The 18,919-nt window shown below is 37.6% G+C and overlaps 1 protein-coding gene across 5 annotated transcripts; it reads right to left on the bottom strand.

The window, feature by feature from the left end:
* Positions 1-8,238: 8,238 nt before the first annotated feature.
* Positions 8,239-18,298, bottom strand: LOC307163605 (E3 ubiquitin-protein ligase TRIM39-like). 5 transcript variants are annotated; one of them, XM_079879721.1, is made up of 8 exons: positions 18,163-18,298; positions 13,451-13,519; positions 12,723-13,276; positions 12,513-12,608; positions 11,962-12,195; positions 11,732-11,870; positions 11,388-11,423; positions 8,239-9,653 (listed from the first exon to the last, which is right to left on the bottom strand). In XM_079879721.1, exons 2-8 carry the CDS (start codon positions 13,497-13,499, stop codon positions 9,106-9,108), a joined length of 1,656 nt encoding a protein of 551 aa, XP_079735847.1. In that variant the 5' UTR covers positions 13,500-13,519; positions 18,163-18,298; the 3' UTR covers positions 8,239-9,105. The 5 variants fall into 5 exon arrangements, with proteins under 5 accessions (XP_079735847.1, XP_079735848.1, XP_079735850.1 ...); XM_079879722.1 differs by lacking the exon at positions 13,451-13,519; XM_079879724.1 differs by lacking the exon at positions 13,451-13,519 and having other exon boundaries at positions 11,962-12,129.
* Positions 18,299-18,919: the final 621 nt, after the last annotated feature.

The raw sequence follows: 18,919 nt of genomic DNA, 5'->3' as shown, positions 1-18,919 counted from the left end.
CATTAAAAGGAATAACAAAACTTCATATAAAATCTCTAAGACTTATTGGAAACTAAAAATAAATTATTGGAAATTGATAGTTTTCAACATGAAATGAAGAAGATAATACAAACATATTGGAATCAAGCTAAGCGAACAAATTTATACTGTAAAAATTGGGAGTTTATGAAGTTTCAGATTAGTTTTAGTGCAATTGATAAAGGAAAAGAAGTTGCAAAGTCTAACAAGTCAAAGGAAGAGGAAATCATTAGAGCTATTTGTAACATCACTAATAATAATACTGATGGGAATTCTAATGTGTTAATGAATCTGCAGGCTGAGTTAGATAAATTATATATAATCAAGGCAAAAGGAACATTTGTTAGATCACGAAGACGTTGGTTAGAGGAAGGGGAAACTAATTCCAGATACTTTTATAATTTGGAGAAAAGGAATTGAGAGTATACATCTATTAGAAAGCTTAATATTAATGGCCATGAAACACAGGACCCTATTATTATTTCAAAATACGTCTCAAATGTTTATGGTAAACTATATTCCAGCAGTGCATGTTCTGTAGACACAATAGATGATTTTTTTAAAGCCCCTAAAACATAATATAGATTGTATCGATGGAGAATTTAAAGCTCTTTGATAAGGAAGTATCCATTTTAGAGATAAGAACAGCTATAAAAAAAACTTAAATTAAACAAGTCCCCCGGTAATGATGGCTAGACGATCTAAAGCTGAATTTCTGTTAATGGTCTTTAAAGAATCTATTGATCAGGGGTTTTGCCCTCCATGACACAAGGTCTAATATCCTTAATTCCAAAGCCTGATAAAGATCTATTATCACTTGATAATTGGCAACCTATTACCTTAATTAATAATTACAGTAAAATTATTGCTTCCATATTCGCTGAAATGTTAAAGTTAGGATTATAATTTATTATTGTTGAGGCGCAGTCAGGTTTTATAAAGAAAAAGACATATTTGTAATAATATTTGTATATAATAAGACTTGTATTAGATATTATAGATTATACTGAAATTATCAATGAAAATTGTTTTATTCTGTTTGTCGATTTTTACAAGGCGTTCGATACAATTAAACATGACTTTATTTTTAAAACTCTTAATTTTTCGGATTTGGGAACAAATTTCAAAAAGTAATCAGAACCCTATATAATAAGATTAATAACTCTGTCAAATTGGCATATGGAACTTCTCATAGATTCAAAATGAAAAGGATTTGACAGCGCTGCCCTATTAGTCCACTGCTTTTTTTGTTGGCTACACAAATTATGGCCATTCATATTAAGAAAGAATTTTTTCGTTGTATCAAAATAGAAGATACAGAAATGAAATGCACACGATGAGCTGATGATGCTACTCTTTTCTTAAGAGACTGAAGTTGAAAAAGCAATGAAGTGTCTGCAGTTATTTTCATCTGTATCTGCTCTTTACCTAAATATTAATAAATGTGAGCTTATGGCTCTAGGTTCCTGTGACTTTACTGCAGTATACAATATTCCTGTGAAAGAAGTTGTCAAATATTTGGGTATTAAGATATCAAAAAATGAGGAAGTCAGGAATGAGTTAAACTTCACTCCCATCATTCAATCATTTGAAAAGAAACGGAATTGTTGATGAGAGATTCTCTCTTTCACTGGTCGTGTGTTATTGGTTAAAGCTGAGGGTTTGTCCAGGTTGGTTTATAATGCTCAAGTGTTTGATGTCCCCCCCGCTCATTAATTAAAATGATAGACACCAAACTCTTTACATTTATGTGGAAGAACAAATCACATTATATTAAAAAAGAAAATATTTGTAGGTCAAAAATTAAAGGAGGATTGAATGTTTTGGATTTTAAGACCGCTAACATGATATTTTAAATAAAATGGCTCCAAAATTATTTAAAAAATAAGCAAAGTATATGGTATACAGTAGCTAATTTTATCTTTCAAAAAGTAGGTGGTATAGAATTGATTCTGAAATGTGATTTTTATGTTAACAAAATACCCATTAAACTTGCAAGTTTCCACAAACAAGCATTACTCTCATGGACTCGTATGTATAGTCATAATTTTCCCCCATAAATGTACCATCTGGAATAACAGATTTATAAGGGTTAGAAACAAATCAATATTATTTTGAGAATTGGTTTGAAAAGGGAATTATTTGGGTTAAACAGCTGATCAAAAATGATGGTGTTTTATACAATTATACTGAGTTTGTTCATATTTATAACTTTTCAGTTGATCCTGTCCAATATCTTTTGGTTTGACATGCAATTCCCAAGGAAATTTTGAGATTATTAGAAGGTCATAATAATTATTCTCTACAAACAACAGTAGAAGAATTTACTTGTATTAAGTTGCAGGGCAAGGATTTCACAAGTTCTGGATGTATTAATACTTTTGTGCTTTCCCTTCTTCAGTCTAAATGTAAACTTGTTGTTACTCACTGGAATTCTTTATTTAAAAACGTATTGATTGGAGTAAAGTTTGGATGACACCTCATTAGTATTGCATCACAAACAAAGTGAAAGAGGTTTCATATAACATTCTTCATCGAGTTTACCCAGCTAAGTAACTTGTGGTACAGCGTTTTAAAGTGAACATGGAAGATATTTGTGCTTTTTGTTAAATTTCCCCTGAGACTATTAACCATCTATTTTGGGAGTGTCCCAAGACCCAAATGTTTTGGAAAGAACTCAGTAATTACTTGCAAAGAAAAGTTATGACTCTTGTTAACTTTGAAGAAATTGATGTTCTGTTGAAATGTTTCTCAATTGAGGGTGATAAAAATCTTTTGTTTATATTTGATTTAATTGTTATAATTGCCCGTTACTATATTCATAAAGTCAAATGGAATGGAAAAATAGCCTACCAAACTTTGAACATTTTAAAATTGATGTTAAAATATATTTAGAAACAATATCCAAAAGTAAAAACCTAAAAGCTAGGAAAACTACACAGCTGTTTGACAGGTACAAGTGTTTTCTGTAAACATGCTAGCTGGCAACAAAGGATTCCATTCATTAAGCTAAGCTAAGCTAGCGCCGACCCTGTCAAACTAAAGCAATGCATGCACTGAGACAAAAATGCATTTGCCCACCTATCTAAATGTGGGAAAGAAGGTGAATAAGCCCTATTTCAAAAAACGGTGGAGTGTTCCTTTAAGGAGGACTTTCTGTCGAAGTTAATTTTTGTGTACTGTATTTATATTTTCCTGCGGGCACTTTTATTTTCATATCATTATATATGTATTGTAAAAAGTACATGGGTATAAATGGAATTTGAGTGTTTTTTCTATTCTTGTGTTCAATGTTCAATGTGTTTATATATCACGTCATCACATTTTTTGAACGGATTTTTAGAACAGATAAGTGAACTTAAAAATGCAATTTTCAGCTGAGTGTATTATCTTATTACCCCATAGATTCCCATTCATTCTGAATTCATCCCCACATGGACAGAGATGTGTACTGCAGCCAGTCCAGAAATCGGAAGTAACCAGAGAGTGCCAATTCTCTTCCTATTCGCTAGTTGCATAACAACGAATATAGAATTTCGAGGTTATTTGCGGTGAGCTGGACCACTTCCGGTCACTTCTTCCGTCAATAGCGCTCACTTACTTAACCAACCGTCCAGCGTAGTGTAAAAACAAAACATGAGTCTTTTTGGTATTAAAGCCGGTAAACGTTTGAAACTACAGCACCAAGTAAAGAAGACTTTTCTTCACTGCTGTGTACCGCTGTGTAACAATTCATCGCAGTATAATTCCATCCTGAGTTTCCATCGTTTCCCTGTGGATGAGGAGGTGAACTCTGTGTGGAAAGCAAAGATTCGGCGGGAGAACTTCTCCCCGACTGACGGTATTCGAGTTTGTAGTGTTCATTTTCTACCTGGGGATTTTGAGGGACCGAGACGTTTAAAGAAGGGTTCACTCCCATGTCTGTTCGCCTGGAACAGTTTTTCTCTTCCGGCACCCAGGCTCAATGTCTGGCAACGTCGCCCGAGACCTCCGACCCCAGAGTTACTGCCGGCGGACATGTCTGAAGAAGAGGACAGCGTTCAGCCTATGGAAGTCACCGTTGCCGACCATGATTACTGTGTCACTCCCAACACCTCCGTGGTCATTTATGAGCTGATGAGGGAAAACTGAAAACTCAGAGGGAGGGTTGAGGAGCTTGAACACCAGCTAGAGTCTATGCAGCTGCGGTCTACTTTTGGAATCCTACGCATCGCCAAATCCGACGAGAATATTTGCTTTTATACAAGGTATGTTCATTATACTGATTGCCCCCTGTGTGCGTGTGTGTGTGTGTGTGTGTCCACAGATCTGTTAATGTTAATTTCTGTTTATTATTATCATTGTTTATTATAACCCAAGTGTGTTAAGGTCTTGTTGTTATTCAATTTTACTTCAGATTTGCATCTTACAAATCTTTCCTGGCCTTTTGGAAACAAGTGGAGCCAGCTGCAAACACAAAATTTGTCAGATTCTCCTCAGCAAATGATTTCCTCTGCCAATGCTGCCTTAGGTATAACCCCACAACGAGCTACAAAACTGCTACTCATCGATGAATTGCTGCTATTTCTGATGCATCTTTCTGTGGGTCTGCCTCTGAGGGATCTGGCCAATTGCTTTTCGATTCCCCGGACCACCGTCAGCAGGATAATAACATCATGGACTCACTTTTTGTATCATCTGCTGGGTTCCAAGGCCAGTAGATGTTGTTCTTCACTTTACAGTACTCTTGAATAGCCCGTGGCTCCAATGTCAGACCTCTTTTCATGACCGATGTTTGGGTCACACCCCTGAGCATTCTTTCAGCGAGATGTTCTGCTGATGTCTGACCACGAACATGACAAACCTCCCTAAAGTGAGATGATGTTACTCTCATCTTTCTGACCCAATGCCACACCACAGACATACTCTGGTCCCTTGTTGACACTTCTATTCCCCTTGCCATTTCCAAGTTGGTCTGTAGAGATTGCAGATGCAGTTGCTGGTGTAGACTGCAGACAAACTGGCAACAAGTGGTCTTCAATCTGTAGCCATCCAAGAGCAGAGGTGGGGGTGGAGGAGCTCCAGTGTGGAGTGATATGATGTGGCTGACTGGCACTGGCTGCTGATAAGAGATCAGGCTGCCCTCCTGAATTTTGCCCAATGCTGACTCGACCACTTTCAGTACATCAGGATCAGGCATATCCCCCCGCATCGCCTTGTAGAAAGTGCTCCTATGTAGAATTTTATATCACAATTTAAATTAGTATACATATCTGTGTGACAGATAACCACATTTTCATGATAATTTTTTTAATTACAAGACATAACCTACCTGACACCACTGGCTACTGTCCTTTGTTTGGGCTTGGCAGACAACACAACCATATCTCTGACCCGGCCTGCTTTTACACCCTATCAATCAATGATAAAAGTAAAAAGAAATGGCATCTCAGAGGTGGTTCAATGTAACGTGTGGGAAAATGTTGTATTTTATGCACAGACAAACTATACCTGGCACATGTGGCTACTGATAATAACAATGCTCTGAAAAATACCATAGTCCTTGGCTTGTGCCAGCGTTGCTCTGTCTCGGTGCAGCTAAGGACTGGGGGTACAGCAAGGAGGCGGAGCTGAGAGTAGGTCGCAGTCTGAAAAAGGAGAGCCACGGTATGGTTGCAAAGTGCTTTGCCAGCAGCACACGAGCACACCGTCTCAAACAGCTGCACTGGTGACGAGTCTTCAAGGACAATCTATGAAGAAAACAGAAGAAAAAGTTACTACACACACATAACAAACATTAATCCTAGCCAGTGCAGTAAAATGTGATGTGAACTATATCATATTCTCAAGATGTGAGGTCTCTCCTTTTTCCTCAGGGACCTGTGGCACATAGCTCGCCTGTGGCACATAGCTCACATGTGACTCTCCCTGTGCCTGACACTTTGTTTGATACTGAGTTAGGGATAACATCATATTGATTATCATTTAAGTAATGCATCAAGATCTTTTAGGAATAATTACATTGTACAATCACTGACAAGTGATATGGTAAGATTTGCTCCAACATGGTGTTAAAGTATAGCCACTTGCATGTGACAGGCAAAATGGCTTTTTAATGCAGAAGTTTTTTTTTTTTTTTTTTTGCCCGTTTACATGACACCTTTTTATTTTAAAACCAATTATGATGGGGTCCGATCAAACATCCATTTCTTAACCAGATTGATAGACGTAGTATGTGTATGTACACATCTATTTGATACGCTATTCCAATCAAGCAGGAAATTAGTTACGTTAAGATCTTGTGAACGGATTGACTTTCAATCAGACTAAAAAGAAGAGGTGTACATGTAAAATAAAGTCACTGGGTAAAACTATCTAACTTACTATAAGCAGAGGCGGACAGAGTACACAGCTTCATTACTTGAGTAAAAGTACAGATACCCCTTGCTAAATTGTACTCAAGTACAAGTAAAAGTACTACAGTCAGATGTCTACTTCAGTAAAAGTACTGAAGTACTTGTTTTTAAAAGTACTTGAGTATCAAGAGAACAAGAGTACATTTTCTAAATATTGCAGTACTACTGCCACAGTGCTTACATTGGTAAACACAGCAAACACTTGAAGCGAAAACTATCATTAGCTTGTTCAGAAAATTGAAATAGTCTGGCGAGGTGGGGCCACGGGTTGGCACATTCCCGGGATGGACCTGCTGCGTCTTCATCCATTATTTCGTCCATGGTTTCGTCTCTTATCTAAATCTGACCATGGAGTTGACTTTGGCGGAAAGCTGAAGGTGATTGCTGATAGGCTGTCCCAATCAGTGGCGCCTGCGCAATCCAATCACGTTTGAGAGGGAAACAACAAATTGAGGGTTTCCGAGATTTTTCATTTTTCCTTTTTTTTTTTTTTTAGAAGAAGTAACGGGTACTCACGGTTATGGATAGAAATGTAGTGGAGTAAAGAGTACAATATTTTGCCTCTCAAATTTACTTGAGTAAAGTCATGAGTACTCTCCAAAAATGATACTCGAGTAAAGTACAGATCCCTCAGAATTGTACTTAAGTACTGTACTCAAGTAAATGTACTCCGTTACTGTCCGGCTCTGACTATAATAATGAGAGATATGGCCTGTAACGTTAATTCCCATAGGTGATTTAGTTAGCTGAGGTAACTTAACATCAAGCTACTGCTAGTCCGCCCTAGTTCTAGTCAGCGGTAATGTTAGTTTGCTAACTCTGCTGTCACCGTGAATATATGACGCAGTAAAAAAAAACTTACCTTCATAGTTGTCGATGAATTGTGAAATATAAATTTTGAACCCCTTCTCTCTCTTATTCGTGGGAGCAGATGAAAAGGAGTTAGTAATCTGGTGCAGATCATTGATGGTAAACTTAGGTAGATTCTGCAGAATTCTCGTGTAAAACAGCACCAGCTTCAGGAATGAGGCGAGCGGAAGTGGGACGGCTTACCAGAAACAAACGGACGTCGGCAACATTCTATATATGCAACTAGCGAATTAGACATTCTCTGGCGTTACTGCATGATGTAAGCAGGTTCCAGCTAACCACGCCCTTGGTACGAGCTCAATTCTGTGTCGTATTCTGCCACAGAATTAGCCTGGCTAACGTCAGACCTCTTTCTCATTGAGACGTGGTCTGGGAACCATGTTAATTTTCTCGTATTTGAGGCGTGGTTTACGAATGCCCAGAGCCGTTTATTGGGCGCTACGAATGTCTATCAAATGTGCCTGTACGTAGCTCATAGCCAATCGTTTCAATTATACCAGATGACGTATGTAGAGCGACAGAAATTCGACGAGGAAGAAGACGATGGCTGAAGAAGACTAAACTACTTAGAACACTATCTAAGGCTGCATCGAAAGGTAACTTCGCGTCTGCTGCCATGTTGGATCCATAGATATAAACAAACTGCTTCGGTGTGTCGCATAGACGTCGTCATCGTCTTGCTGCTCCCTCCCCGTTCTGTGATTGGTTCCCTTTTTGAGGGGAAAATCTGGTCCATGGTGTCCAGGCTGCCTAGCAGCGTGAATAAAATCGCGCTGCGCTCAAGGCAGCATGGGGAAACCCAGGCTACCGCAGAATAGTCTCAATTATAATTCACGCAAAAAACATGATTCACACATGCGTAGACAATTTCACATGCATGAAACCTAATTCACGTACACACAAAAAAAATTCACGTGCGTGAAAAAAATATACATTCACAAAAAACAATTCACATGCGCAAAATTAAAGTATATATTCATAAAATACATTTCACAAATGCAAAACACAATTTGTAGATATACAACTGTGCACAAAAACCTTTGAATGTTTAAAATGTACGAGTTTATCCTTGAATGTGAATGTGCAAATCGTTATTCACGTGTGAATCGCCTTGGATTTGTGTGTGTGTGTGTGTGTGTGTGTGTGTTTGAGACTTTCCTGGCAGCGAACTCCTACAAAGATGAGTCGTACTCTTTAGCCAATCAGATTTAAGCTTATCAATCGACAATCGGTATTACGTGAGGGCGGGCCTACCTGCATGGGGCAAACATTTGACATGGTAACTTGGTAATAGACCTACAATGTCTTCTTCTTCTTCTTTTTCTTCTTCTTCTCCTTCTCCTCCTTTTTTAATTTTTGTTTTGTTTTTACCATGATCATAATATCATGGTGTTTTGAAGATCCATAGTTTTGTGTATGAATATGGTAATAATCATACAGTGATATATATTGAGGAATTACCATCTGATTTACCTCAGTATTATCACAGATCATTTTGTAATTGAAATGGTAGAAACAGCTTTGATATACTTTTATCAATTTTATCATAGTTTGGTTTATTTTGATGTATATAAAAACAAAAATACAGACACTTTCACTTTGTCAGGTTGAGATGGGAGAAAACAACGGCATGAATAATTATGAAAAGTTGAAAATAAAATAGTTAAACAAGCATTATACTTTCACAATATAATTTGCAATTATAGCTAGAATTATAGATTTTAACAATGAAAAACAAATTATGAAAATACAGCAAAACATGTTTAGGTTTGTAATTTATATGAATAATTTTTATTGTGTATTTCATATTACGGCAGAAAACTCATTTATTGTAATTGACAGGTGTGATGATCAGTGGAGTTGAGTTTTTACCTCCATCATTAAAGCACGGGCAAAAATATGGATAGAGTTTCCCAGTGAAAGACTGATCAGTGAAAGAGTAGAGATGAGAGCTGGACTCCACATCATAAAAGGAGACCAGACCCTCCTCATAATCCACAAACACACCGACCCGCTGCGGCTTTACTCTCACACACAGAGAGACAGTGGGATCAGCACCGGCTTTATATTCATTCTCATTCATCAGAACCACAGTCCAGTATCCATTACTGGGTCTCGGTGTGATCGATCCCTTCCTGTTAATGGATTCTCTGGCCACTCCTAAAGTCCATTTAGTCTTTCCCTTCACCTGCACCTCAAAATAAAATCTCCCTGAGGAGAATTCCTCCTTCCCCAGGACAATTACACATGGATCAAATCTCTCTGGTTTGTCTGGGAGTTTCTGTCTAATGTCTCCACATCTCACTTGTTTTCCATCATCAGACAGGATGAGTTTAGGATGAGCTGTATCAGGATCCAGAGTCACATCCACTGAGAAAACAGAGAATATAAATCAGAAATTCACAATAAAGATATTTAGTAGGGGTGTAACGATTCATCAACTACATCGATGTATCGATTCATATTCTTAATGATCCAACTACATCGATCTGTGCTCGGCAAGTTATATCGATCTAGACATATATTGATCTAACATCGTTTTAAAAGGTAATGAATCGATTGTATCGATACTATGAAATAACGCATTGGATTTAAGCACGTCAGACTTTATAAGGATGGTTTTTTTCTTAGCACTTTTAATGATAAAGGCGTTAAACGTTACTCGATTCAGTCTGCCCATCTGTGACGTGATCGCCATGCGTGACGCGCCAGCAGCAGCGCAAAGACAAAGGCCGTTTCTCAATATGCGTTCTTGTCTGTACTTGCGTTCTTGTGGACTTGTGAAACGTCATCAGTCGCTGCCCAAGTACCGTCCCAATACACAAGTTTGCATTTTGGCAAGAACGGTTAAAAATCACGGAAGTGTTCTTGACACGCCCATTTTACCGAGGATGCATAGGTTGGTAACTTGTGTGAACTTGACGGCAGAAATATCCCAGCATTCATTTCGGCATTCTAGGAACGAGAGGTCAATACAGCAAATCGTTTTTCTACAATTTCGTACGCTATTTCATCACTAAATTCACTTCTGAGAACATTTGATGCGAGAAATCAACTGTGTAGATTTTAAATATTGGCATTTTTCGAAAATGCGCTCAAACGTTTTCGGAAGTGAGAATCTCCAGCGTAGGTAGCTTTATTGTTATGAATATACATTACGTAGAGTACAGTTGTAGAGTAATCCCTTGAGCTGAGGGTAGGCTTGGGCGATAAAGCCTGCTGTTACCGTCAATAATTCTCGTTATGTTTGGGCACTGCAGACGGCGTCTGTGCTGGGGTATTATTGCGCAACACCAGCAAGAACACATCGTCTCGAACTGTCAGCAGCGTTCTGTGTGCTCGTCACCTTGTGAGTTCATTCTTCCAAGAACAACTAGCAAGAGCGTTCTCCCCAAGAACACAAGTCTGTTCTTTGCATTCTTGGTTTTGAGAAACACCCAAAGTCTCTCACCTCAGAAAAACGGACTTTCCTGACTCTCAGCCGCTATACTGCAGTAGCGCGCACTCTTCAATTGCACGCGCAAATGCGGCGTCGCGCGCTGCAGGCTTATATCGTTTCACTAGCCTATAAAGCACAAAATAAACTACAAGCATGCAACGTCGTTACGTTTTAAATTAGAAAAAACGTGTTGTCCAGATTCAGTATCTGCGGTCTGATGATGTTGTCAGGCTATATGTCCGTGTCATTATTCTATCATTATTTTCATAACTTGTAACGAAATAAAGTCTCTCACCTCAGAAAAACGAAATCGCATGTCCTGTCATCGTTATACTGTGCTCATAGCGTGCACTCTTTAATTGCACGCGCATAATTAATTGATACCTGATTCCCTTTCAAGAATTTTTGGCTAAAAAGTCACTGAATCGATTTCAAGTCACTGAATCGTTTCGGATCGTATCGTTCTAAATTAACCAATATCGTCCTTGAATCGTATTGACAACCATCGCAATACGAATCGAATCGTTGTTAAAACGAATCGTTACACCCCTAATATTTAGTGCTGATGTGTTAATATGTAATCAGTGTTTAATCATACTGTCGGTCAGTGATGAAGCTGTGAGTATCTGAATGTAATCTAGTGTAGTGCAGACAGCACACTGTACCTGCATACTGCTGTCTCCTCTTCAGTTCTGTAGAGACTAATGACAATAAAACACCATCAGATCTTTGACATGTTTATGTGTGAATTATAGACGGATTTAAGCTTATATTTAAAGAATTGTGTACAACATCATGTTTTATCTGATCAATGTTTCTCTGCTGATATTTAGAGAATCCCTGAACTCCTATTGTGTTTGAGCTCGAAATATTCCTCCTTTTTAGAGCATCTTTGGGAATGTTTTGTGAATTTTATGAAATTTTTACTTTAGATATTTTTATGCCTAATTACTGATATTAAAAGATGATAAATATATGTATCTGTACGGTGTATTTGATATTGTCGTACCAGTTTGCGTGAGTTTCTCCTGTAGAGAGTCCTGCAGTTTAGTCAGAGCTCTCCTCAGAGTCTCCAGACTCTCATCAGTCTTCACACTGATCTCAGACCAGTTCCTGGTGTTTCTAGAGCTGCACAGGGATGAGTAAATCTACAGCAGGAGAGAGGAGAAATCCTTCAGCATGGGGAGTGTTATGGTGTCATATACTGCATTATCATTGATCAGAGAGATGTTGACTGACCTGTAGGAGGTGGAGGTGATCTTCAGTGTGTGAGAGCTGCTCCAGCTCAGTGTTTCTCATCTTTAGCTCAGTGATCTCCTGCTCCAGCTCTTCAATGAGCTCTTCCTCCTGTTTCTCTGCTGCTTTCTGCTGCTCCTCCATCATCTCCAGCAGTTCAGTCTGACATCTCTCAATGGAGCGGATGAGATCAGTGAAGAGCTCCACACGGGCTGCTTTCTCCTTCTCTGTGTTTCTCTGCTCAACCAGGACAATCAACACATTATTAGTGGCGTTTGTTAAGAGAAGAATCAGTGTTATTATTTCTCATACTTCAGTGTTTTAGCCGGTTTTCAAAATCCCTCATTCTGCACAGTTTGCACTGAATGATTCCTCAAATCATGTGTGTTGTTGAGGAGAGATGTGTTATTACTTTACTAAGTGATCAGGGAATCACAGACGTGTCGATATTCAGACCAGCAGTGTGACTGTGAGTGTGACATTGCTTTTATACAACAATTCAATAAACAATGATAGATATTAAAATTAATTTAATTTAATTATTTTAAACTCACTTTTCTGACTTCTGCTGAGTGTTTGACGTCTTGAATCTTCTTGATTCTGTCCTGGATCATCTGCTGTGTGTCTTTCTGTGTCTTCATCAGTTGAGTCTACAGACAGAGAACAACACACAATATGTTTTCATAACTGATTCATTTATATTAAAGAACATGTGTTTCCTCGTGATAAGAGCCATTTAAAATCAGTTTGTCAGTAACTTTTACCTTCTTCTCTTCACTCTCCTCTTCTAAAGAAACAGTGTCGTGGTTCTGGTGGTCTTTCAAAGCACACATCGGACACACACATGTCTGATCATCTCTACAGAACAGCTCCAGAGGTCTCTCATGTTTCTGACATATATAGTCCTCCAGATTACTCACAGGATTGATCAGTTTGTGTTTCTTTAAACCTGCCACTCTCAAATGAGTCTCCAGGTGAGTTTCACAGTATGAGCTCTGACACACCAGACACGACTTCAGGGCTTTCAGCTTTCTTTCCTCACAGAAGTCACACAGAACTTCAGCTTTTTTCTCAGGACTTTTCTTTTTATAGTGATCTACAATCTCTCGGAGTGTGGTGTTAATCTTGAGATCAGGTCTGTGCTTGAATGTTTCTTTACAATATGGACAGTTGCAGGTCTGGCTGTTGTCCCAGCACTTATTCAGACAGGTCTTGCAGAAGTTGTGTCCACATGGAGTGCTGACTGGATCAGTGAACACGTCCAGACATATAGAGCACTGAAGCTCCTCAGTCAGTGGACCGCTGGAGGAAGACATCGCTGGAGAGAGAAATGATGAAGATAAATCACCTGCATTAGTTTAAAGTCAAAATCTTATTGAGAGAATGTCCAGAATGTGCAGAGCTTAATTCTAAACAATGTGAGGCTATTTTCAAAGTAAAATATATGATAGATTTGAGTGGGTTATTGACTCAAATGGAGGAATATCCATACTCCCTCTCCTTTCCTGTTTTTTTGTTGATGGTGGGAAAGATTCTGCCATTGTTCTTCACCTCTTCATGCCTTTTCAAGGCAAAAGAAAATAACAACAACAACAGAATCATCTTAAATAGGAAATGTTGTTTACATTAAAGGACAAGTACAGATAACCCCACAGATAACCTCAGTGTTTTTGAACCGCAGAAAGAGGTAAATAAAACAGCTCGAGAACAATGATGTTACATTTAGCCTACCTCAAAATGAGCTACATGGGAGTATTTTTTTATATGTGCACTATATTACATATTTATTATATTTTTACTTAAATCATTAAAATAGCCTATTATAACGTTGTTATTATAATAAAAAATGCATAATATTTAATTTGAGTTGTTATTTTTTAACCTTTAATAATAATACCAGCAGACAGGGCTCTCTCTCTGTAACCTGTTTACAGCATTAGGTGACATGTTTTTGATTCTTGAGAAAACAAATGAACATGTATGCTATCTACTGTAGCCCCGACCCCCAATAACGTGAATCACAATATTTGACGTGGGCTGAATTTTATTGGATACAACATGAGCTAAAATTCAGTCGAAATGTGATGTTTTCAAATCTAATTTTGACCGTACCTGAAATGGAAACATTGCTTATTCTAAGACCTGCATTTATTGCATAGACTTAGCAAAAACATAATGTAAGTGTCTAAAATGCGTGAGCACAGTTCAGTTTAATGATAAATAAAAATGTCACTTAATGCTGAATTTATGAAACTGTTTGCTGAAATAACCACATCATGGCAGGTAGCCTACAGATAAAAAGTTTAAAATTTCATCTTTTCATTTTTTTAACGAGGAACAGATTGTTTTTCTGAAAGAGAGTGTAGCAAAAGTCTGATATCATGCTTTGCAATGTAGATAGTTTTGCGGTTTGATATTCTGTATTCTTTTGGCTATTGTCTCGCCGTGCGGTGTCGTAGACATGCAAATAATCTCTCATTTCGTTATTCATGATTTGTGAATTCGTGTGACGCGGTCCTCCGGTCCGAAATACGTTTATTTTTTTATACTGACTTTTATTTTTAAATTGCGTATAACTCCAAAAGTCGGTCACTTAGAAGACTGAACCCAGTTTCATCTTGACCTGCTTGATTTGTGAATTTTTTCACAGCAAAGCTCTTGTCCGTTAACCGGTTGGCAAGTCCGCTAGACATGAATTTGGTAAATTTGTGAAAGGTTCCACGGTGCAGTTTGGGCCAGTTAACCCTTCCCTGAGTGGTTAACTGACCCAAACTGAACTGTGAAACTTTTCACAAATCGAAATGGTTCATTTAATCACTCAGGGAAGGGTTAACTGACCCATACTGAACTGTGGAACCTTTCACAAATCAGAATGGGACATTTAAACACTCAGGGAAGGGTTAATTGGCCTAAACTGCACAATGGAACCTTTCACAAATCAGAAAGGGTCATCTAAACACTCAGGGAAGGGTTAACTGGCCCAAACTGCACCGTGGAACCTTTCACAAATTAGAATGGTTAACTTAAACACTCAGGGAAGGGTTAACTAACCCAAACTGCACCGTGGTACCTTTCACAAAACAGAAAGGTTAACTTAAACACTCAGGGAAGGGTTAACTAACCCAAACTGCACCGTGGAACCTTTCACAAATTAGAATGGTTAACTTAAACACTCAGGGAAGGGTTAACTGACCCAAACTGAACTGTGGAACCTTTCACAAATCAGAATGGTTCATTTAAACATTTAGGGAAGGGTTAACTGACCCAAACTGAACTGTGGAACCTTTCACAAATCAGAATGGTTCATTTAAACACTCAGGGAAGGGTTAACTGGCCCAAACTGCACAATGGAACCTTTCACAAATTAGAATAGTTAACTTAAACACTCAGGGAAGGGTTAACTGGCCCAAACTGAACTGTGGAACCTTTCACAAATCAGAATGGGACATTTAAACCGTCAGGGAAGGTTTAACCTTTAATCAGTGTTTGGGGTCAAAATGACCCCAATGGACTTTTCCTTCATTTTTTAAAAGTGTTACCTTCATCGCAGGGGCATGAAACTCTGTGACTTTTCCTAAATAATCTATCTAAACATGCACAAAAAAAAACTGGGCTTGATTTGGTTGTTCTAAAGGTGTGTAAATTTTTTTTTACCATTTAAGGTGTTTGGGGTCAAAATGACCCCACATTGAAAATGAATGGGAAAATGAAAAAAATGACTTTTTTTTAATTTTGTTTGTCAAAAAAATAAAAGTAAATCCATTATAAATCTGAAAATTTTTACAAATAAACCAAGGTCTGGTCCTAGAGCATAAATAAAAAGTAGAACGAACTTTCTATCTCATACACACACACACACACACGCACACAAACACACACATGTATGTGACTGCAACAGAGAGCATTTTTACAGAAATTGGCAAATAAAATAAACAAAACTGGCATAAATCTAAAAAAAATTACATTTAAATCAAGCTCTGGTCCTAGAGCATAAACCCAAAGTGGAATGAACTTTCTATATCATACACACACACACAAACACACACAAACACACACGTATGTCACTGCAACAGAGAGCATTTTTATAGAAATTGGCAAATAAAATCAACTAAACTGGCATAAATCTGAAAAATGTTAGGCAACATGGAAGCTGCCCCCCCCCACCCACATACACACACACACACACACACACACACACACACACACTACAGTCATGTCATAGTGGTGACTTGTAAATGTATGTATAATAATTTGCAAAAGCAAGATAATTCAAAATATATCAGAAAACAACAACAAATTATAACTCTGACAAAACTACATATTTTTTATGTATTTCAAAATGTTTAAATAAATATTCACAAAATATATATCATAAAGTTGTGAGGAGAAGTTTAAGCATCAAGAAAAATGAAGTGAAAATGAATGAGTCTCTATGGCCCTCTATTGGATATATGTGGCCATTGCAATTTCTTTCTTTAATTATAATTTCTAAAGTTTTTCCACAAACCAGCAGATGTCAGTATTCTATCCCTAACACATAGAGCAATGTCCAAAAACTATTTAGATTTAATTAAGATCATCATTTAAGTGATTTTTTCTTTAAAATATCTTTTTTCATGAGCCAATTTATGGCCTAGTTATGTAATTGTGCAGTAAATAGTTAAAAAACTTCAAAATTTCCACAAAAACACAGCATAAATGTATAGTTGAGAAGTAAATAAAAAAAATGATATATAGTTTTCCATATAAAAATGTATATTTCCTTATGTAATCGCTCTTTAAAAGTTTGGGGTCATTTTGACCCCAAACACCTTAAGTGTTGTCCTTTTTTAACACTGATTAAAGGTTAACTGACCCAAACTGCACTGTGGAACCTTTCACAAATCGAACTGGTTCATTTAATCACTCAGGGAAGGGTTAACTGACCCATACTGAACTGTGGAACCTTTCACAAATCAGAATGGGACATTTAAACACTCAGGGAAGGGTTAACTAACCCAAACTGCACCGTGGAACCTTTCACAAATCAGAATGGGACATTTAAACACTCAGGGAAGGGTTAATTGGCCTAAACTGCACAATGGAACCTTTCACAAATCAGAAAGGGGCATCTAAACACTCAGGGAAGGGTTAACTGGCCCAAACTGCACCGTGGAACCTTTCACAAAACAGAATGCGCAGTACGCTCGGCAATCAGGAAGTGAGGGCTTCTAATTTGCTTCAGTTCTCTCCGTTGAAACCTATGGGGTCGCTGTGTCCAGTTTATATACTGTCTATGGTTTAAATTGGTGTAGGCCTACTACATTTGAAATGGAGAAGCGCGCGTAAAAATACGTAGCCTACAAATTTGTACGTCGGTGAAGTTGTTTATACGTAAATAAATTACGTTTTTGTGCTGTCAATACGCAAATGTTATACGTTTTAGTGCTGTAAATACGTCAGTATTATACGTTTCTGTGTGTATAAAACGTAAATAAAGGCTACGTATGGTCGAACTACACTTTACGTAAAAATACGTCATGAGATCACGTTGGTTATTTAGCAGCTAGTTATCATACAACTGCATGACCAATAACTTCTGTAACTATAAGTAGGCTAGGCTATGTCTTGTCATTGTTACTGATAACGCCCTTTACATTTCCTTTCTCATATGATGATATGAAAATAATCAAAATGAGAAATAAATCACACGTGTAGCCCCGCCGCGATCTGCAGACTGCAGCCAGGTCCTTCTCCAAAGGTTTGTCAGTGTCTGTGTAAGGGTCATATCCTATTTCTTAAGGCTTTATGTCGTGTGACTAAAATTAAAGAAAGCCCAAACTTTGCTTGACAAGCAATCAAATGACATATTTAAATACAATTCTGATAGCTTCCATTTCAGTGCAGTGAACAACTAAAATAGCTGAGTGAGTTTTTTACAATTAAGCCCTCGGGCCAGTTGCATAAAACTATTATGTTAAGACTGTCTTAAGAATTAAATAGCAGTCATCGCTCTTTCTTTTCGGTATCAAATTACACCAATCTACGTTTTTATGTAACTGACTTAAAAAAGTTATGAACAGTCTTAAAGAAAAACTTTGATCAACTAAGGAGCAGTTTATGCAAACGGCGCCTGGTTCTGTTCAACTTATTCCAGTTCGACAACCTAAACCAGATCACTTCCATTAGAAACCTGTTCAGCACAATCTCTCTTATATCTCTTACCTGTGAGGATCAGATGTGTCCACAAGACTCTTTGAACGGATCAATAAATATTCTGTATTTTAAAGAGTTTAAAGAGGTTGTTCGTTTCAGGCGTCCATATTGTTGTTGATCAAGTTAAGTTTCACTTTCTCTGAATAGGCTTGTTTGAGATGTGCCTTGCCTCGCCTGAAATGTATGCGAGAGTAGGCGGCTGCAGTGAGAGGAGGAGTGAAAAAAGCGCAGGCAAGCCGGACAGTTCTCTCTTCTCGCAGTGGATCTGACACCTGTGAGATCAAAGATGGATATCGCGGGATTCACGGGATTCACGCTCGTGCACAGTGTTGCTAATAAACTGGATGGAATTTAAGTTCTGTTGCTTTTATATGAAAATAAATATAATGGACAAGACAACCCATAGTAGCCTAATTAAATCCATTCCAAATACATGTTTATCTTTTTTTCTTTAATACAGACATATGTGTTTGTTTTTTAAATAAAAATTACATTGCATAACCCAAAGAGATCGCACTGTCAGATAGTTTGGGTAGATAGATAGATATTCACACATAACGTACACATAAAACATGATATCAGAGTTTTAAAATCAAACATTTTAAAAGAGAACAATACATCACGATTGTTTAATGAGCATTAAAGGGGTGATGAACTGAGAAATCAAATTTTCCTTGATATTTTGACATATAAGAGATCATAATACTATAATAATATCCTGTAAGTTTCAGAACTGAAAACTACCTTGTTGTTAGTCCAATAAAAG

This window comes from Squalius cephalus (assembly GCF_949319135.1).
Source record: "Squalius cephalus genome assembly, chromosome: 8".
NCBI lineage: Eukaryota > Metazoa > Chordata > Actinopteri > Cypriniformes > Leuciscidae > Squalius > Squalius cephalus.
The sequence above is the reverse complement of the archived record's forward strand: the minus strand, read 5'-3'. Positions and strand labels throughout refer to the sequence as shown.

Bases quoted from the DNA above. Each gene is read 5' to 3' on its own strand.
- LOC307163605 (XM_079879721.1), bottom strand. From the start codon at position 13,499: ATGGCAGAATCTTTCCCACCATCAACAAAAAAACAGGAAAGGAGAGGG. The intron at 12,609-12,722 runs GTAAAAGTTACT...CTCTGTCTGTAG, and splicing joins AGGAGAGTGAAGAGAAGAAG to ACTCAACTGATGAAGACACA. The intron at 11,871-11,961 runs GTCAGTCAACAT...CTCCTGCTGTAG, and splicing joins ATCACCTCCACCTCCTACAG to ATTTACTCATCCCTGTGCAG.